The sequence below is a fragment of the Hippichthys cyanospilos genome, chromosome 7, assembly GCF_059441005.1.
Source record: "Hippichthys cyanospilos isolate Australia breed blue-spotted pipefish chromosome 7, RoL_Hcya_1.0, whole genome shotgun sequence".
NCBI classification, from domain to species: Eukaryota; Metazoa; Chordata; class Actinopteri; order Syngnathiformes; family Syngnathidae; genus Hippichthys; species Hippichthys cyanospilos.
In genome coordinates this window covers 10281689-10303935 of record NC_142375.1, presented here as the reverse complement: position 1 = coordinate 10303935, position 22247 = coordinate 10281689, and the positions used below count along the sequence as shown (strand labels likewise).

Here is a 22247-nt window from a genome sequence, read left to right as displayed (position 1 = left end):
CGGTCTTTTGTGTAAAAGATGCATGATCAAAACGGATTTTTATTTATTTATTTATTTTTTAAATGTGGGTGAATTGTTTTGTGGCTGCAGCTATTTTCTAATGTGCTCCATATGACTGTCTTTTCCATTCCGAAAACCGGGGGGACGTATCAGTTTTTATTTACTCCTTAGAGGACCATATTAAAGTTATGGCAAACATATGATGTTTATAATTATGTAATGAGCATGTGTGGATCAAATGTTTTTCAAGATTTCATTTGTATTTTAGATGGTTCCTCTGAGGTTGTATTTGTTTTGAAAAAGATGCAATACTCGTCAAGTTTGGAAACACCCGCTAATTCATTCATTAAAAAAAAATTGGATCCCAAAGTCAATAATATGAATAAGTCGCTTGCACACCGTTCAGAGCAAAGCATTCTGAAATATGTTTTAAAATTTGATGAACAAAATATAAAGTAGTACAGTTTTTCTTTTCCAAATATTTATTTAGATACTTCAAAGTAGGCAACCTTTGCACGGAAAACAACATTGCACCTCTTGGCATGTTCTAAGCCAGCTTTATGACACTTTTTGACTGGAATCGCAAAATCAGTTAGCAGGGCTCCAGGTCACCCTCAGATACAGATACATTAGTGTACATTTAAAGTGTACCTCCTGTGCTAATCAGGACACTATCTATGGTTTATTAAAACAAAAAAAGCTGCCTCTAAATATGTTTATTTTTTTGCTATTTGTGTTAAAGGGCTACATTTTGTCAAGACAACTTGCATGCAGCCAAACTTGCCTACAGTGGAGCATAAGCATTACATGGACGAGTTTACGGCCATCTTGGCCACATTTTCTATGGTGGCGGGGAATAAAAAGGGGAATAAAAAGCAAATAAATTACTCAATAGCAACTAGTAGGTTCAAGGAAGGGCCCGATCAAAGACTTCACATCATATTGGACCTAACATGGCAGAAAAATAAATGATGAAACATAAAATTGTCCAAATAAACTCTAACCCACACTGGAGAGACTATGTCTCTCAGCTGGCCTGGGAATTCCTCCTCCCAGAGGAGCTGGACGAAGCGGGCGGGGAAAGGGAAGTCTGGGCTTCCCTGCTGAGGCAACTGCCCCCGTGACCCAACCACGGATAAGCGGAAGATATGAATGGATGCTGACTTTCTACGTACAGACACTCCTCTACATTTGAACATTCTATTTGAGAACATTTGGAGATACAAACAAAGTTGCCTGTAGGTCAGATTTTTTAACTAGCACATTTTTCTTGATACAAATGCCGGCGCTGCCATCGTAAACAAACCTTCTGCCCAGTATATCTTTCCCCCGCCGATACTGTAGTGCAGGGATGCCCAATGAAGGTCTGGTCTTTTTCAGTGATATCGCTAATGACTCAGGCAGTTTAGACACATTTGCTGGGAAGTAACTATTAGTAACTATTAATGCTCTGAAATACAGTAGAAGGGGGAATGCACTGCCTGCAGTTTTTTTCATTATAGTTAAGCAGGATATGATTCGAAAGGCTAGTCATTGTTTCAAAAGGAACTGTACCATAGCAAGATGTGTATGTATAGTGACAACTTGATAATGTTTTCCTCCTAGAGCAGATCTTGATACAAATAACAAAGTGTTTTCTTCATGACGTTCTTGTTTTGAGTTGCCCCCCCACCCCCTTTTTTTTTTACGAACAAAATCAGCTAATGAATGGCCGTCCAGAAAGGTAATTTATTTGGAAGTAGAGGTGTGTCTAGGCAATTGTCAGTACCAGTTAAAGGTTTGGAAATGTCTTCATATTTTTTTTCTATTTTGTAAGATACAAAGCTCACCCCGACTAGGCAGCAACATGCAAGAAATCACTAGCTAATGTAGGAATGCTATTCAAACCAATAGGTTTTAGAATTTAGATTCAAAAGTAGACACATTTTTGTCAAGATGATTAGTCTCAGTCAGCTTTATGATGTGGATTTTTGTTTATGGCCTGCAATGACTTTCAGTTCACACCTGTACACTATATTTAAGAATTAATAACTCAAATTTCTGTAGCAATAAATGAGTGAGAGCATTTGAAGTTGTGTTTGAAAACTTGTGATTGGTACAGAAAATATTTTACAGTAATTGTCAATTATTTTGCAAATATAAATGTTACATTAAGTAAAATAGTCCATTCAGTTGGACAGCTGGCTGCATGATCCACATGCAATAAAATTACATTTTTGGATGGCTGCGAGTGGATAGAATAAGCTTGGATTTCATTTAATGAATAAAAGGATTACTATGACATGTTCCTTATGCAGCGTTGTCCTCACTTTAAATGTCAAAGAGCTTTTATGGTTCCCGGTGTCCCCCCAAGGGAAACGGTCAAAACGGCTGAAGTATTCAAGGTTGCTGACGCCTAAAATGGACCGTCCGCTTTATGTTTTAAGGAGAAAAATGGATCTCTTCAAAAAGCCAACACAAACTCATTTGTGATAGTCACTGGCGGTACTATCACTCGGTATTGCATGGTTTCTCCTAGGACAAATTCATTCATCTCCATTTGATGTAACACAAAATGGTAAGAGTTAAATGAAGGCAGACATCTGCCAATTTAAATTGAAAAGCAACCAAAGTGATTGGGAGAGAAGGATAATGTCTCAAGACTGAGTGCCAAAAAAAAAAAAAAAAAAAAACACAGGAAACTTATACTCAAGTCAAACTCCTGAGCATGCATAGTACCTCATAACACTGAAAAGCATACTAAACTTAATTAGCCATTTTGAACTTGTCTGTCATCAATTTGAGAATTAATTTTTATGTTCAATCAAAACCATTAATTACACATTTTGCCACTGTCAACTGAAAATGACATATGCGCAGAAGACTCAGGTGACAACCAATCATAGCTCACCTATTTCCTGGGTTTGGTCACATGACGTTCTTAAGACGATCTGTGATTGTTACTTGAGCCCTGAGTACATGTGAGGCCATTATCGGTCAACAGCAAGTGGCAGAATGTGTTTGTTTTTTAGTAATAGTTGGTAGTTATATATTGCATATGGACAAAATCTTATCTTTCTACTGCTGAAAATGACTAATTACATTGATAGTAGTACCTTCTTAAAAGTGACTGAGAGAATGTGGTTAACTGAGCGAATGTGGTTAACTGGGAATCGCATCACCAAAGAAGGAGTTACCGGATCAGTGCAGTTATCCTAAGCAAGTGATGATCGACTAAATATGATCTTTCTAAATATGAACTTTTTGTTTGTTTAATGTTGATCACTTCCAAATATGCAAAACTTTATTTTCATATTCAACTTTTGACGTCAAAACCAAAGACGGGATGAATAAAGATCTATTCTATTGCCCACTTCCACCACCATTGTATCAAGCCCCCCCCCCGTCCGTCATCCGAAAACCATGTCATTTCAACCCCCTCCCCCCCAGCCCCTCCCACCTAACAAAACAAAACAATTATCTCTTCCCTCATTAGGGCCTGGCTTGGCATCCTCTCCTCGCCCTCTCAAAGTGTGTTCTTTCTCCTGCAGGCTCTCTCCCTTGCTCACCGCTGTGACCAAAAGTGTCTCTTAAGTGCATGTGAAGTGCACACTCGTTTTGCTCTTCATGATTCTTTTAGAAAGTCACGGAATGCCATGTACCGACAGGAGGAAGATGGCGGGACAATAGAAGGGAGACAAATGTCGATGGCATGTAGCAGCGCAGGCTGCGTGTTACGTTGATGTAACTGGGCAAGGGGAGAATGGAGGGGTGGGGGAGTGGAGCAGGTTTCCCCTGCCAGCTCTTAATTACTTTAATTGGACTCATTAGCTAAGTGAGCATGAGAGACATCACCTGCAAGGCATGTGAGCACACCTGTCATAGCAACATATCATCATCGTCCCGTTTCATCGTCATCATCACCCACCGTCTGCTGCAACGCAGCAGCAACGATCCAACCATGCAGAAAATCATTTCTCTGGCCTAATTAGCATTAAATCACACAACGATTTAATAGAACACATCAAATCATCATGAGGACAGCTTGAATATGAATGAATGAACGATTTTTAGCATGCTTGCTGATTATCTTATTCAAGTTTTCTTTTTTGTGCCACTTCTCCCCAGCTATTCTTTTTAGGGGTGCCAAAATGACTGATTATTTGCGATCAGATGATTGCAGTAGTTAAAGAATTATACATATATATTTTTTACATTTTAGTTAAATTCATTTTTAATCTATAATTTGATCATTTCTATTTGCTGATTAGATGCGTTTTTTCTGTATCAGGGTTTTTGTGCTTGGAAAACAAAGGTCAATCACAAGCTGGAGTGGACACTGATTGGCTGTTGTTGTTGTTGGCATTACCCAATAGGCTCCTGTTGTGGGTGGGAGAGCAAGTTCAAGAGCAGAAGGGAGACAAAAATGGAAGCGCATGTTAGTATTGTCTGTCCAATGAATGGTAAATTTTAATTTGAAAATCACACATTTGATAAAGACAACACATTCGATAGAGGTAGAATGATATGCTTTCTTTCTAAGAAGATGCTTGCTTCTCACAGAAGCGCCTCATCAAAACAGTATCCTGCATCTTTTACTGTAGTACCTTGAGATATGAGTGAGTTGTGTATAAACTAGCAAGCCAATCGTTTCTACAAGAGCCTGTGTTATTTGTAATATCCTTAGATTGATGCTCTTCAATTTCTTATTTTATTGTTACAATACATCATTAGGTAAGGGTGGCATGGTGTGCAGACCGGTTAGCACGACTGCCTCAGAGTTGACAGGTCCCGGTTTCAATTTCAGCTCACCCTGGCCTTCCTGTGTGGACTTCGCATGAGTCTGCCCCGGGCACGCCTGTCTTCTCCCACATTCCATAAATAGAACTAATAGTAAAATGAAGATGGTCACTCAAAATCATAGATAAAATATATGGATGCTTTCTGGCTAAGTCCTGACTACGTCCATAATCATTGTTATTAGTAATATTCATAAAGAGCATGTTGTCTGATGCTTCCTTGAAATCTTTGTTTTCCCTGAGGCACACATACGTGTTTTTGTTTTTAACCTGGTGGTTAAAAGCAAAGAAGGACATCACCAATGACAAACTTTGATGTGGTCCAGATCACCAGTCCTCACCTAGCCGTGTCCCGCTCAGTAGCCAACAGGCAGCCTGGTGGGCCGGCGGGCTGGCATCCAGACAGGAAGGCTGGCAGGCTTAGCCCGGGGTACCTTCTCCAGCAAAACCAACTCTGGCCAGCTGGTTCAGACTCGCACCACACACTGGGCGTGAAGCGTGCATCAATGGGGAGGCAGAACTTAGCCGTGATCCAGACACCCTCTCGGCCAGAGCCTGACACCTCCAGCACTAAAGCACCACTGGGGGAATGTAGGTGACAAGATGATGTCTGGCGAATGACTGAACATGACATGAATATTATTGATGCTGCACAGTAACAATTTATTGACTGAGAGCAAGCTAGTTGGACTCCTGTTTACATCCACTTCCTCATGCCAGATCCAATAATTTATCTCCTAAAAGTTTTCTGAGATGTAGAAGAAACAGGGCCCCCTAGTGGATAAAATAAGTTTGCACCTTCTCTATCAGCAACATGCGCCAAAGTGCAGTTCCCCGATATGCAGCAGTCAAACCTTGTTTTGTTTTTTGTTTTTAATAACCCTTGTACAGTGGCGCCCCGTGCATTTCACACTGAGGCCTTCAGTGATTGGGCCTCTCATTACTGGTCTACGCAGGGTATTTTTCAGAGCATTTAAACATCAATAAACCTGCATCAGCAATTAAATGATTCAATCTACGTACCAAAACTTACAATAAGTAATAATAATTCCAAATTATTTGTCCATTAAGTTTAATGAAGTCCACGAAGAGCAGGCAAGCTTTAAAACAAGATTGTACGCTAAATTACGATGGCAATTTAATATAAGTGTCAAGGTGTCATGGTGAGCTGGGAGGAGGAAGGAAGGGGAGGCAAAAAAAATGCAGGAAAACAGAATTATGCGGCTCAAAAAAAGAATTCTTAACAAGGATATGAGGCAGGACCGAAACGGGAGCAAAACTAGACCAACCAGACAGGTGGACCAAATCGAACTAACGAGAATGCAGCAGCCGATAAAGGCAGACGCGAGTGGAACAGAAACGTGAACAAAACCCCGCAAGCTCATAACAACCAAAGCCAACCGAACATGACAATTTAATATGAATGACATCAAATGACAAAAGTATAACTCACCCAAAACTGCTGTCCCCAAGTTATTTCAGTACAAAATCCATTCTTCTTTTTTTCCTCAGAAAGATGTTCATGACTTGCTTGTAGAGTTTGTCTTTGCGTTTCATTTCCAATAATAAATTATTTTATATAATAAATTCATCTATACATGGACGCCAATGCTGGAAGTCGCGTTCGTCCAATTTCCGTTTTGCTCTTCTTCAACCATTGTGGGTTTAAAATAAATAAATAAATAAATAAATAAATAAATAAATAAATAAATAAATAAATAAATAAATAACGTCCGCGACTCTGTCTTTGATGTACGCCAACGTTAGCTGGTTGAGCAACATGTTTTTTCTCTTTTTTTTTTTTATGAAAAAACTTTATTTAACTACTTCCAACGTTCAATATGGTGCATCAATATAGCATCGCCTTTTTGTAATAAGTTACGACACGTTCTACGTGTGGGTTCCTGAAGGCAGTTTTATGGGTGGATTGGCTATTGCTTGCAGCTGTCTAACAAAATATGGGCCCGTACACAATATGACATTGCACATTACACAGAAGCCATCAAGCGAATGCCCAGGGCCTCATGGCAAAGGGAGACATGAAGTCTGCCTGGCGACACGCATTAGCGGAATTCTAATTGGCTAAGAACTGTACATAAAACTGCAGCACTTAGGTTGAATGTAACCATATGGATATACAATGACACAAAAAGAACAGAATATGGAGAAAAATTTTATGTGTAAAATATATATATTTGGTAAAAACAAATGTAAAATAATATTGACTTTTATTATAGTTTTTACAATTATTATAGTTTATTATAGTTATGACAATGCTAGGTTATATTAGGCCAGCTGATTAAAATTGTAATGCTTTCTCTAAAAAGGACCCTCACATAATGGCACACCTTATATATATATATATATATATATATATATATATATATATATATATATATATATATATATATATATATATATATATATATATATATATATATATATATATATATATATATATATATATATATATATATATATATATATATATATATATATATATATATATATATATATAAATACATATATGTAACGCATAACAGCTACTCAATGAAGGGCAGGTTCAAGAAAACAAGCCAGTATTTTTTATGTGTGTCGTAAGCTAAAGTCTGAGTAAATGTAATCAATCAGGTCTCAATATCGCCATCTTGGTGTGACCCTAATAATGCCACCTTGATGGCACTGATGTGATGTCCTCGCAGCCCCTCTGTCACACAATCCACCCTGCAAGTTGCATGTGTGACAGTTAAAAGGCGCTCACAGAGCAGGCAGCTTCATTGTGCTGTTTTAAAACGCTAACTAGGCCACTTAGCACCCCGTGACGCTGATCTGATCCCCGAGGCGGCAGACTTGGCACCGGGCCCTCCTAATTTTTTTTGCTTCTTGCGTTCCCCTTCGCCATGGGAACCAGGCCGTCCTTAATGACGCAGGAGTGCTCTGCGAAAAAAGGATGCCTGACATCTGTCGCGCTAAGTGGCGCGCTTTCTTGTTTGCACCTTGTTTGTTCCATCAACAAGCACCCTCTCTCTTTTTTAAGGATTGTTTTTGTGAGACGAGAAGCAAAAGGGATGACGAGTCACACGCATGGTTTTTCCGAGTCGACTGTGGGGAACAAAAAAAAAACAAAAATGGGGATGGGATCAGGCAGTGAGGACAAAACAAGAGGCCCCTAATTCCTCACGTTTAAAACCAGAGCAAATATTTGTCCCATCAATCTTGAAAAATACAGCCATCAACCCAAAATGCTAATCACATGCTAATGCGATCCGGAGGAACTCAACACCCCCCCCCCCCCCCCCCCCCCCCAGCGCAAATGAGAGCTTTCACTTTCGCCGAGAGCCCCGCATGAATGCAAATGGCCGCCTAAGCAGGCGTAGCGACGGCGTGCCAAGACGACGTAAAGAGCCCCCTTCTTTTGACGCTCCTCTGGGAGCCCATGTCGGCATGTGCGGGATGAGTTCACTTTACCAAGCCCAGGTGCCAGGCTATAAATGAATAATAGGTTTTATGGGAGCACATAATCAAGCGCACCCTCTGGTTTCGAGCGCATCTGTGGTGAATGATGCTCAAATTCCCACAACTCCACTGAAAGGAAGATTGGCCATGAGAAGAGGTGCTTCCTATACATAATTCAAGTGGAGCATGCTGAAACAATTATGTTTGCTTACTGCTAAGTACCGAGCCCAATAGCTCGTTCGCTCGCTCGCTTGCTCTCACTTGGAAGTGCGACGTGCTAAAAGTGTGCAGAATGGGGCTTTTTAATAAAACATAGGATCTGAGAACTTGCATGCAGAAGTGCTTGGGTAGAAAGGGGTGGGGGGCTACAACAACAAACGCTCTTTATGTTCTCACTGGAGCTTTGCATACAAACTAAATTGCATTTTTAATTCAGCGTTGGCAGGGAAATAAGAGGCAAAGAACGGCTTGAACAATCTCTTTTGTTTTTAATGGATCACGATATTTCCCCTTGGATACGTCAAAGGTCGTCTTAACATAGTCACGCGTCCGCTGTGAACTGTCTGGAAAGTACACGACAACATCCCGTCGACAACATTGAGCTCGGATACGCCTCCCGAGCCCTCTGAATCTGAGCAAGACGTTTAGACTTTATACGGTCAATCAGAAACACATTACATGGCACAATGTTACAAAATTAGGTACACCTGCACAATCAAAGGGGATCGGTACTCACAAGATTGCAAAAAAAAGAGACGTCAATAAATTATATTGCATACTGTATCAAGGTCATTTCAATATTGTTAAAAAATATTCTTACACATTTTTTAAAATATTGGAACAAAAAAAAAAAACAACAACAATCAGATCTGTGAAAGAGCAAGCAAAGGGCAAAAACAATCCAATAAAAATAACAATGTGTGCTCTAAAAATTTATTTGTCCTTTCTTCTTTTCAAAAGCATTTAAATACGGCTTGGGCAATTATTCTATGTGGTCTGTGATAAATATTTTTATTATTGCGAATGCGGCACAATGCAATTTTAATTACCGTAGTTCTTCTTTTTTGTGGGGTTATTTTGTACAAAACCACTCTATTTTGGGCTATTTGCACAGACAAATCCCAAATTTGTGTTTTGTGTCAAATAATCACTTAGAAAACAGATGGATAAAAAAATAACCCAAATAGTCCAAACAGTCCAAAAGTGACCGACCCAATTCTCAGGTTAGTTTGACACAAATTTCTGGATTGTTGTTTATAAAACAACACAAAAATTGGTCCCCCCTATTTTTTTTTAAATACCCCAATTTGCATTATTTTTGACCCAAATTGCTTTTAGTGTGGCATTTTTGTTCATGTGACCCCATATTGAATAACCCACAAAATAAATGGTTTGGCCTGGTATTAATCATTATTGTTTGACCTAAATATTTGGTTGAATAAATAACCCGAAATGCTGGTGTCGGCCCATTTTTCTCTGCATGCTAGGTGCATCGAAGACTAACTCGTCTATCGGCGTAACTCTGAGTTGAAATGCTTGTTTATCTTTTTTGTAGATGTGCCGTGTGTTTTGGCTGGTGTCGAGTGGTGCACCCGGCTTCTTGCCTTAAATCAGTCAGCAGTTCGTCTATGACAGATTGAATCCTTTATTACTGCTATTTTGATGTATTATTGTGAAAATATCTCTTGGTTTTGTTCATCATAGCCCTGTGATTGGCTGACGACTAGTTCAGTGTGTACCCTCGCCAGCTCTCTGACCTAGAAAAACTAACACTATTGTACAGTATCGCTGAACCTGAAAATGACATTTGTGTTCTACTACTTGCACTGCATTCTGAAAGGTAGCAGCAAATTCTTCAACACTTATAACTGGTCAATAATTTGCGAAAATAGCACCCATGCACATACACTGACCAATAGTATAAATTTGGGGAAAAAAATACAAAATTCTCTTAAATGAGCTATGAGGTTTCAGCACAACGCCAGCAAGTACTCGATTTTTTTTAATGGTGCAGATGTTCCTAATATTGTATGATCAAAAGTATACTGATTCGATTATTTCTTCTCCATATAATAGAGGGAACATGACATTGAGTATTAAGGCGAATTCAAACCCTCTCAAATGTGGTGAGCCCGCTGCTGTAAAGTGCTCACAAGTGCGGTGAGGCCTCCGCGTTCTTCTCCTCGGGACCAGTCTCACACTTGCACTCCTCTACCAGCATCACTCGCCGCTGGTGGATCTCGGCGCCGCAATGCAGGGGCACGGTGATGGCGTGAGTCTTGGATGGGGCACATCGGGAGCAGGGAGCACGCTGGAGGGACCCCTGCCCGCTCGGGTCCAACTCGGTGGGGACAAATAGGGAGCTGCATTGGCCGAAACACAGCTTGTTGTGTACGGTCAGTGTGCTGCACCCCTCTGCTGTCACACGCTGTGGGGAACATGCACGTCACATTATGGATTATTTAGGCATAGGACATGAATTGGCAAATTGCCCATAACTAACTAACTAACTAACTAACTAACTTTGATGCCAGAATTGTGTTTTTCACTCAAGTAAGCCAATACTGTTATTCTTCAGATATCAGAAAAATGTACTTTGTACAACGTCCATCTATCAATTTTCTCAGCTGCTTATCTTCAAAAGAGTTTCAGGTTTGCTGGTGCCTATCCCATCAGTATTTGGGCAGCAGGGGGGGTACATACCGAATCTGTTGCCAGCCGATCGCAAAGACCACCCACACTCACAAAAACACCTAAGAGGAGACCTAACTGTATGTTTTGGGAAATGTGGGCATAAACCGGAGTATCCCGAGAAGACCCACAGAGGCATGGGGAGGATGTACAAACACCATACAGGAAGTATTGAACCCACAGCCTATGTAGCGCAGACGTGCCGACCAGCCACCCGCCATGGTACCGCCACTTTGTAGGATGTATTCATATTTGTATTCACATTCACGTCTGACAGAGACTGTTTAGGTTTACAATTTGTTGTCTTTTTTAATTATTAAGTATTTATTATTTATAGTATATTATTTACAATATTTGATTATTTATCATTTAGGACTGTTTAGTTTACAATTTATGTGTCACATGTCTATAAACAGTGGGAGGTTGGTGTAAGAGAATCACGTTATTAAGCTTGCTGTACGGTTTGAGTTCAGGTCTGCTAAAACATATTAAGGTTTATAGTACACTGTGTCATCAACACTATAATATGCATCTTAAATAACATTACATAAAAAAAAATGGTTGATCACAGTGCATTCGGGAGAAGTTGCATGAGATTTTATTCGTTCAGTCCCCAAATTTATCGCAATTCCCCAAATATAGAATGCACTTGTGTCTAGGATGCACCCTTAATTCAAGGTATAGCAAAACAGAATACATCCCAACTTTATTTATTCTTAATATTTTCAGGTGTTCATATCAGTAAATTATATGGTTGTGTGTTTCAGATTTCCCACATTGTTAGCGGTCAGTGAATGCAGGCCAGCATTAACATTGCTCAACGCAGTTTTTGCTTTTCCTCACGACACAGCTCGAGTTCATTTTGCCTTAAATACACAAAGTTGTATTTGAATTAAACTTCAGTACAGCTGGAAAGTAACAAATATACTTGTTTTTAAATTGAATCTGTTGGTAAATGTAGTGCGCATTACCTGAATGAAAGGAACGGCAGCGCACGTCTGTTTGGCGTCTTTCAGGTTGGCGGGCAAAGACACAGCCATCTTGTTTCCCTTGTCGATGGCTCTCTGCCACATGTGCAGCCCCTGTCGCTTCTTATGTTCCATTTCAACCGGTCTTTCGGCCTGCAGGCGCCGCAGAGGGCTCGCGGCGGCCTTCAGGGCCGGGCCGGGTCGCCCGAGAGACAGGAAGGCAGGAAATGATGGTCTGGAGCTTCGGACCTGGCTTCTCCTTCTAAAGAGCCCGGACTGGGCCAGCGCATGTGGGTCCAGCTGCAGCACTCTCACGAGGCCGCGGACTTTCTCGTCGGGTCCGCCGCCGGAGGACTCAAAGTCAGCTTTTGGCATTTTGTGGATGTGATTCAAAGCATTGCGAGGGAACGGGAAAGATGCTGCACAAGTAGACAAAAAGACGACGACGATGAGTTGCAATATCATGATGGAAAATTATATTTGAAAAACAATATATTTTATAAATGGTTTCAATATAAATAAACAGAATATAGCAACTTCAGACAAAAAAAAGGTTTTGCTTTGGTTCAAGGTACCCAAATGGTGACCTTGCTGTCAGTGCTGTGGCAAAGTGATGGAAGGAACGCTTTTATACACAATGGTGGCAGCTCTCACCTGCACTTTGAAAGAAGGAAGGTGTCACAGTTCCCACACAGCGGCAGACGTCACACCGAGCTTCAAAAGGCAGGCAACCGATGTTTGCACAACAGCAATTTCATGACGACAAGAGAGAGCAAATAAGACAAATTCTGTAGCCATGCATTTTGATGCGTTTAAAGGCATGCAGAGGTTTTTAATGCCTAAAAGCTGTGCACATATGGGGTACAGCCTTTTCCCTTTTTTTTAAATTTTTTATTGACTTCTCTTATCAGATCACGATTTAAGACATACTGTGAATGTTCAGAAAATACTCATAAAGACTGATAATATTTTTTTAATTAGCTTTCCAAGCACCATAATCAGAGCCAACATTACACTGCAGTGATGTGGTAGGCCTGAGTGTTCACAATATAAACAAGGCAGCAGTTGTATTTAATAAGCCCTGCGATATTGTAAACAACTGTAGCATGCAGTGTGAACATAAACATTACTTTGATACTTCAGGGAAATGTAAGAAACGAAAAAAAAGGCACATGAGTAACAATTACATGAATTGCAAGTTACAAAAATGAAGATAAGTTTGCTTGGAAAAAGGGAGTTCTGAACAACTCAATGCAAACATTGCACTTAAAATTAACATTAACTGAACTCTCTGATAAACGCAGTAATATTTAAAAATAAGATGCCATTAAACAAAAAAAGTATTTTCATTCATTTTGTTCTTCATGGTAAGATAAACTTCCACATTAAATGGTTTTCATCAAAAATATTGATTTTCTGAATTATAGTAATGGTTTTCATCTAAAATATTGATTTTCTGAATTATAGTTTTCATTTTATTTATTATCATTCTTGTTAATAACCCGTGTTGAGTAATTATGGTCTTTGCCTGATTATGTTGTTTTTGTTGTCAAATATACCAGCACAACACTAAGACACAACATTAAAAACACATACTGCTGCTACAAGGTCACACTGACTATACTCTGTATTTGTTTTTGAATTTTTATGTGTACACACACGCATCCATTTTAAAAACAGCACGCAGCCTAGCAAATATTTCACAGTGCAGCAGCATTTAAACGTATTTTAGAAAATAAAAAGTATCTAAATGAGAACACGAGAAAGCAAATTGTAAACTAAAAGTGCGGCGCCACGCCTCGTTTGGCGTTCTCACACCCTAAAGGCCGTAAAGTCATAATGTCTTTATGTGAGTCGAGTTACGTCCTGCTTCTTGATTCTCACAAGAACAAGTGCTGACTTGCGCTCCCATCATTATTCCAGCATTACACTTGAGTGTGCTCAACCCACCGTGACCTGATCACAAGCCGGACCATTAAATGTTCGAGACTTGCACTGTTTGACTTTCTCATGGAGGTGTGCAGGTGTTAAAAGCCACTGCCGGCCTCCCACAAAGCCAAATGTGAACGCGATCCATTTGGATGGACGCAAGGAAGGTCAGACACAATTGTTTTCTCAAACGCGTAACAACTCTTTGTCCACTAGATGGCAATAAAGGCAACTGTTCGCACGCGTCTGATTCTGATGAAGGACCTCACTCAAATCTTGGCTTTAAAAATATTTACTTGTCTCAATTTGTTTTGCTAAATATTTAGAATGATAATGTTTTAAAATACATTTTGAGGTAACCGTGTTACAGATGAACAATTTCGATTAAATAAAATGGACAACAGAAATACGGTTCTGTCCTGCAGCTGGTGCCACCATTTCTAGGTAGATGTGTCTATCCGATAATATTTTATAAGCAGGGTTACTGCAATAACATACTTTTCCCGAAAGCAGTGAGCTGTCAAAAGATAAAAAAGAAATACAGGAGCCACAAAAGCCACAAAGCGCAGTGACTGAAGGAGGTTACGTGATCAACAGTAAGATGTTGGACCCTACGAGATTTATCAGGGCAGTAAAATAAGTGACCTCCTTTGAACAAAGACCGTGCAACATATTCACATTTACAGTTGAAGTGTTGATTTTTTTTTTTTTGAACATGCACGTATTGAGGAACTCAGATTTACTCATTCGAAAGACAAATTGTAGCATTATTTCGGGCAGATAAAAATTAATTATGCTATTAATAATTAACGATAACCTTCTACGTGAAGACAATGGCAACCTAAAAGATTGCTCACAATAATTATCAGCAATGATGTAACCAGGTAGGAAACAAATATCAATAATGCTAACTTTCGCAAAATATAATTAAAACAAATGAACCAGTCAATGTATACTGACTTGACTTGAATGTTCTCCTTTATTTTTCAAGTGATTAAAAATATAAACATACTCATCATATTAACAAGTGTGCAAAGGACATATATATATATATATATATATATATATATATATATATATATATATATATATATATATATATATATATATATATATATATATATATATATATATATATATATATATATATATATATATATATATATATATATATATATATATATATATATATTTATATATGTTTTTTTCTTTTTTTTTTAAGATTAGAGGCTCAATGAATCCATGTGTGTACAATAGCAGCTCCTGACAGCCAATGAAACATAAATAAAATCACAGTCAATCATTGAGACACTCATGAACCAAAAGGCCAGGCATGCTCCGTGCTGATTTTGACAACGTACTGTAAACACAGTTTTAATGTCAGTTTTAGCCAACTCATTGGAAACAGCTGACAAGTTAAATGATCACCCGTCTTTATAAAATAAAGACACATCATCACGCTTTGCTGCCGATCTCCTTGTAGAGAATCATTGAAACCACCATGGCAGCAATCTGCGAACAAGAGCAACAATGATGGTAGTTGAGAATATAATGTCTGTTTCCTTGTCTTGAATCTCTTCACCTTACCTTCAAAAACAGTTATTTCATGATCAACATAAACCATCAATATAAGTGAAACAAAAAATTATTATAAAGACTTTTTTAATGCAAGTGTTTTCGTCCGTTTCTTTACAGGTATATTTAGAGTAAAAAAGTGATAGTAGCGGTCGGTACCAGTTTATTTTTATTGTGTATTTCAAAATATAATCGTAAGGGCAATAAAACCTTATTTTATTAAAAAAAAAATAATAATAACATCTTAGATACTGCCCAGTAAATGTGTCTAACCTGCTAAATTGAGAGAATTAGACCCAGCCCAGATATGTATTTTCATTCATGATGTTTACTAAAGTGTGTTTACCAAACTGTAATATAACTAAAAAATTGTGTTGTGATACCACTGCAAGAGAGGAGATATTAATTTCATATAGTTTGGTGTATTTTCAACACTGGTTATTGGGATATCAACAATAGCTTGTCACAAAGATCTTGGGGCAAAAATGTTTTTTTTAATTGTCACTATAAACGTTATATTTATAATTAATTTGGTATCATTATCCACTCATTTAAAAGTACACGTACATTTTATGAAAAATTGTATCGTTTATTTGAAAACGTGTATGCTAATAAAAGAGGAAAGGCAGTTTGAATGTGCAATTTTCAATACCTCAAGAGCGGCGATTCCGAGAGCCACGCCCGCAATGATGGGCGCATTTTCCTCAATGAACTGCAGCAGCTTGCTCAAGCAGCCGTCCACCATCTAGCGGAGAGTAGACCCGTTCAAGCAACTGAATGACACCAAACTGCCAATCAAACAAGCGGCCGCTAAAGTACCTCTTCCTCTGCTGATACGAGGTTGCACATTTCACCTGCGAACGTCAAGTTGCAACATTGGGCTGGATAAAAGAAGCCTCCGTTTAGCTCTTGGAAGGGGGAGCCATTGAAATCCGTGTAGTTCTTGTATCCACAGCACTGGAACTGTGAACAAAGCATTCACACATCAAGCAGCGGAATGATGTGCGAAATAAAGTCATGCCTGTGTTTTACTTTTGTTGTTTTCGCAACACACCCTCTTCCTGCATTACATTTGAAGGAAAACGCATACTTTGAAACATTTTCCTTGTCTTCAATACTTGTTACAACAAAATGAAATCCCAACTTTTCCTTGGTGTAGTCCAGGTAATAGTAAAAAGGGAGATATACCTTTATCCAGATGAGAATAGTGGCGTAAATGAGAATGTGGTCCTACCGCCTCCATGGTGGTGTTCCACAGCTGTGTCAGGCTTTCTTCCTTTCCATACTTAGTGGCAAGGCTTTTCTGGACTTCGTCCTCGAGACCGTCAAAGAGATGCGCCGCCTGGAAACGGTGGACAAGTTCTCCATTTCATTCATCTCAAGTTTGCAGATGGCTTTTATAAACTTACCAAATCCTTGAAAACGAGCACCACCACGGCGGCAGCGACCTCAAGCAAGAAGATGACCAGCACGATACTGAAGAACTGGAGGAAAATAGAAGTAAAACTAATGTCAGTAATTAGCCTGCGCAATTCCAATGATTGAGAAACATTACAGCCACACGCTAAATATTTAATACCCCCGCCGAGAGCCGCCACATATAAACAAGTGAGATATTTAACAAGTATTTTCTCGTTCTACAAATAGTACGAAATAAAGCAGTCTGCGATTCTTTAACTTTCACAGAATTTCAGTTGTACTTTCAAGCATTCTTTTCAGCCATGACATAATGGATTTTGCTATCTGGCACTATATACAGTAATGTGTCAAAAAAAGGAGAGAGGAAAAAGGAAAGTAGGGAAGTGACCCGATAACTAAACTTGCCGCCAAACATAAAAATGGCAACGTCATTTTTTCCCGAGCTTTGTTTCAGGATATTTTAAAAAAATTCTTTTTCTGTCTGAGAAATGATTTAACTGTTATTTTTTATGTTTAAGTCATCCTCCAGGGATCAAGAAGTATTATGCAAGCTAAAAAACTAAGATAATATTCTCCATTAAGGTTTTGGACCTTTGGTATGGGAACTGTCTGTCTGTCTGATGCACTTTCTCATCCATCTTTATTTGCAATGTTTTAGTCAACTTCTATGAACAAGAAAGATGGGACAGCTATCAAAAAGACAGCGCAACAAACAAGAATATGGCCCTCTAACATTTGTGCTCATGAAACTATTTTTTTTTTTTTTACCAGTAGTTTAGAATCATAGCAATATTGGTAGTAAAAAACAATACAGTACAGTTACATCCATTTTTTTGTAACTTCCTCTTCCATGAATGGGTATAATAAATAGTATAATAATAGTATAATAGCTTTCAAAATGACAAACGGGTGAAGACCTAATGCTTTGAAACATTTTTCAGAAAAAATTGCAAAACACCTTTAAACACAAGCTCCTATCATTCTGTATTAGCAACGTTGACAAACGTAACCTTAGTATGCGGGACTGGCTTATCAAACGGATTGTTAATGCTCACCGTCAGCAGCATGCACCTACTCTCCTTGACGGCGCCACAGCAGCCCAAGAAGCCGATGACCAGCAGCACGGCGCCCGCGCCAATGAGCAGGTAGGCCACGTTGGCCACCTGGGACAGCTCTGGCGGAAGGGCCTCCGAGCTATCCAATATTCCCATGAAGGAATTGCTGTCCACCTTTACCCAAATGCCCACTCCCAAGATGGCAGCACCCGCTAGCTGAAAAGCAAGCAGGCGTGGATGAATCAAAAGAGCGCAGACACACAACCACAAACAGGAAACTCATCCATAAGTATTTTGACCTTTTCACCATGACTTTTCATGTACTTTCCATTTCAGGGGGAAAGAAATTGACCGATCTGACTCATTGCACTACTGGGCAACAAAGCTTTCTCTGTCATTTGACTGATGTAAAGCATTTGAGAAAGAATTTCGACTTCTTTATCAGCAACTAATATTAGAATGTGTGAAGTGTCAAAAAATATTGTTTGTAAGGTCAATTGCTTTGAAGCATGACAGAACGTCGGTTGTTGTTTGTGTTTCAACATGCAAGTTGATTATTAAAAGGCTACTGAAATCCAGACACTGTTAATTGTACAATTTACTTTTCTGTTGTGTCGAACAATTAAACCGACACGCTCCTTTTACAGTGAAATGAATTGCATATTGTTGAGCTAATGTCAGCTCAGAGGCTAGCCAATGGATTCTGCTAAATTTCTCAAAAAATCCAACATTTTAGAAAACATACAACTGTCGGGCTAAATTTGGCTGTGCAACATACCACAAAATGTTTCAGTCCAATTTTATCAAGAGTTTTTAGATAAGATAAGAGATAAGAAACGAATGATCTAATTAATCTCATTTTAAACTCATATAATAATTGAGAAAAAAAAATCTCAGTTTTAATATCTACATATATTGTGTTTTACCGGCAGATCAAAAATGTATGTGCCCCAGCAAAAAAATGACTTCAATCATTTCTTTACTTTGACAGATGCAATTATAACTATTCACTTTCTGCTCTATATTTTTAGTCTAGTCCCAAATACTGGCTGCAACCTTTAATTTTGCCATCAGGAGGAATGGTGCTGTTTTCTTTTGGTAATGGCCACATAATTAGAAAATAAAATTCTAATAAAACATCATCTGTCCTGCCCGTCACTGACTTGCTCAAATGTCAGGTGTGCTTAAGTTCAGTTCGGTAAAGAGCTGTGCTATAGCTTGCAACGTGAATGTCTTTGTTGCTTTTGTTAGCTGTGGGGGCTTTGCATTAATGTGTTAGGCTTACCTTGAGCTGCATCCGTGGAAAACGAATTCATTCTCACAAAGAATCAGTCGAGCTTTAATAAAGTTGCCATCACGGTGTTTTTTTAGTTAAATTCACCGTTCATCGGACCTCAAGATTGCACTCATCTTACTTCTGCCCCTAAGCTTACCCTTCTGCCTACAACAGGAGCCTATCAGGTTATACCGAAGGCAATGACAGCTCAGCTCAAGGCGTGATTGATCTTTGTTTTCTGACCCCTAACATCTCAAGCATAAGGAGCCCGATGCATAAAAATCAACCTAATCAGCACACAGACAGCAAAAAGTCATAGATTTAAAATGAGATGAACACGCTTAAAATAATAAAAATGCTAGATCGTAAATAATTGATTGCAATCAATCTGTTTACCTAAGACCCCAATTGCAGTCATAAGGTCATTTCAGGTCGGTCAGGGCCTAAAGTTGATCACTTTTCAGCCAATCAGAAGACACCAACGGATTCTTCATAAAATCATGAAAAGGTGTATATTCAACTTACAAAGATGGTGCCATTGAAGATGAACATCATCAGTTTGAGAAATCCTGAGCAGCACATTTTGGAGGATGTTTTTAGACTGTTGGGGAAAAAAAAAAAAAATCAAAGCTGTGATGTTATGGCCTTTAGTTTTCATTTGACTTTTGGTGGCGTCAGGGATTTCTAAAAATAATTACAACAGAATACATGTCCAGCAACTGATTTCAGGTATTTTTAAGAGGCAAGGCAAGGCAAGGCCATCGCCATTTGTCTCATACATGGAGCCTCACGAGTTTGTTAGTCAATGAGGAAGTCAAGAAACTCAAAATATTTGTAGTATGGCGCCAGCATTTCCAGCAACATGAGGCAGCATCCGTATTAGTCACATTTGCTTTAGTTAGCCATTAACCAGCCAAAGTAGAAGACGCGGGCCTCCTCTCACTTTGGCAACTTTTGCACATTGACGTCATCTTAAGTTTCAGTTGGAGTGGGGCTTCGACATATCGTTGTGGCAGATCATTTTGCCTCCATTTCTTCAAATGGCACATCAACCTATTGGGCCTATTGCAGTGTGTTTCTTCAACAATTGGTAACAAAATAAAGGTGACCTCATTTTGAGCTTCGGCCCTGTTTGGGCCTTCCCAAAATTTGGAGCAGTGGTACTGCTAATACTTGGTGTACAACATTTTAGAACAACTGTGCCAGCCTTGAATTTGATACACATTATTACAAAGTCAATCTTCTTATCACGAGATATGATTAATAAAGTGTCTTTTGTTCCACCCGGGAATATTCGTGTGGATGAAAGATTCTCCCATAAAAGTTGATAAAAACATGTTGCCTTGTAAGCAAGTCTTGTGATTATTTGGCTCCTCTTAATCAAGCGGCCTCCGATAAGGTGCCACATTAATGATGCATGAGGTGCATTGGTCATAGGCTAGCGCAGGTAGCAGCACAGTGACGCAATAAAGCACACCTTGTTCCTGACCTTCCACACCTTTGTTAGCCTCTGATCCTAGCAGAGAGAATATTATGGTTATCTTTTTTCTTCTTTACTGCCGCTCTAACTGGCAATGACATCAGACACCTACTTGGCAAATTTGTTCCCAGGCACAGTAAAATATTTTCCATTTTGTCGGCATCAGGATTTGTTGGAAGGGGGCAGAACTAGAACAATAAAAGATCTGCTCCAAGACGCACGCATCCGAATGCTTACATACACTTTATATTAAGATTTGGATTATTTTCATGTGGGCGAAAACAATTATTTCTTGTGGTTTTTTTTTTTAAACATGAGTTTTATATGTTTGTGCTTTCTTCTTAATTATTTGAAAACAAAACAAAAAAATAAAAAACATATATTTTGAGAAAAGTCAATCTTATTCATAAAATAAAGAAAAAACATAAAGGTAACATACACTTTATATTAAGATTTGGATTATTTTCACTGCGGGCAAAAAAAATAGTTTCTTGTATTTTTTTTAAAACATGATTTTTATATGTTTGTGGTTTCTTCTTAATTATTTGAAAACAAAACAAAGAACCTCTATCTTGAGAAAAGGCAAGCTTACTCATAAAGAAAAAAACAAAGTTAACCAACATTTTATATTAAGATTTGGATTTTTTACACTGTGGGCTAAAAAATTGTTTCTTGTGTTTTTTTTAAAAATGATTTTTATGTTTGTGCATTTTTCTTAATTATTTGAAAACAAATCAAAACAAAAAACATCTATTTTGAGAAAAATCAAGCTTCCTCATATAGAAAAAAACCCATAAAGTTACCTGAATATTAACAACAACAGTAATGTCAGTGATCAAGATAATGTAATGAGAATACAGTCAATTCCAAGAATAGTTAAAATGTTACAAGAAAAACATTTTTAGTTTTAACTAAGAATGTAAGTCATCTCACAAGAACAAAATTGCAACATCTCAAGAACAAATTAACAATGTTACAAGTATCAATGAAGTCATAACAGAAAAGGGAAAAAGAAGCTGCACATTTTGATGTTGGATAAGAATAAAATCATGTTACTTTAAAAAAACATTTAATACTGTAAACATTTTAATATATCATGTGATATCTCTGCGCTGATCAAAACTGCTTAAGGGGATTAGTCATTTGGTATCCATGGCAATGGTATTTGGTGATGTATTGACGAGCATATTTATTGTCAGTTAATATTTCTCTTTGGTGTAAACTTAGTAAAAAAAAAGTTCATTTCTTTTCTGTTCAAATTAAAAGAAAAAGTTAAATGAGTATACTCTTCGTTTTAATATTAAAAATGAATGTTTTTTTGAGTGACAAAAAAATCAAATTCTGAAAGGATTCACTCTGTATAATACTGTATAAACATGCATGTCGGAAAATTCTGAATGATATTAAAAAAAAAAAACATACACACACACATATATATATATATATATATATATATATATATATATATATATATATATATATATATATATATATATATATATATATATATATATATATATATATATATATATATATCCATGCAAAAAAGTTATTTTAAGTTAGATCATCTAACATGAATTACTATTATTTTTTATCACTATGTTATAATCACTCAGTGAC

The 22247-nt window shown here is 38.0% G+C and overlaps 2 protein-coding genes across 2 annotated transcripts; both read right to left on the bottom strand.

The window, feature by feature from the left end:
- Positions 1-10252: 10252 nt before the first annotated feature.
- Positions 10253-12458, bottom strand: dand5 (DAN domain family, member 5). Its single transcript, XM_088418542.1, has 2 exons — positions 11897-12458; positions 10253-10662 (listed from the first exon to the last, which is right to left on the bottom strand). The coding sequence occupies exons 1-2, from the start codon at positions 12356-12358 to the stop codon at positions 10384-10386; spliced, it is 741 nt and encodes a 246-aa protein (XP_088274668.1). The 5' UTR covers positions 12359-12458; the 3' UTR covers positions 10253-10383.
- A 2545-nt stretch (positions 12459-15003) lies between these two features.
- Positions 15004-19785, bottom strand: LOC148420996 (tetraspanin-1-like). The gene is made up of 7 exons (XM_088418529.1): positions 19673-19785; positions 17872-18087; positions 16807-16881; positions 16632-16739; positions 16217-16360; positions 16050-16142; positions 15004-15334 (listed from the first exon to the last, which is right to left on the bottom strand). Exons 1-7 carry the CDS (start codon positions 19727-19729, stop codon positions 15278-15280), a joined length of 750 nt encoding a protein of 249 aa, XP_088274655.1. The 5' UTR covers positions 19730-19785; the 3' UTR covers positions 15004-15277.
- Between the last annotated feature and the right edge of the window lie 2462 nt (positions 19786-22247).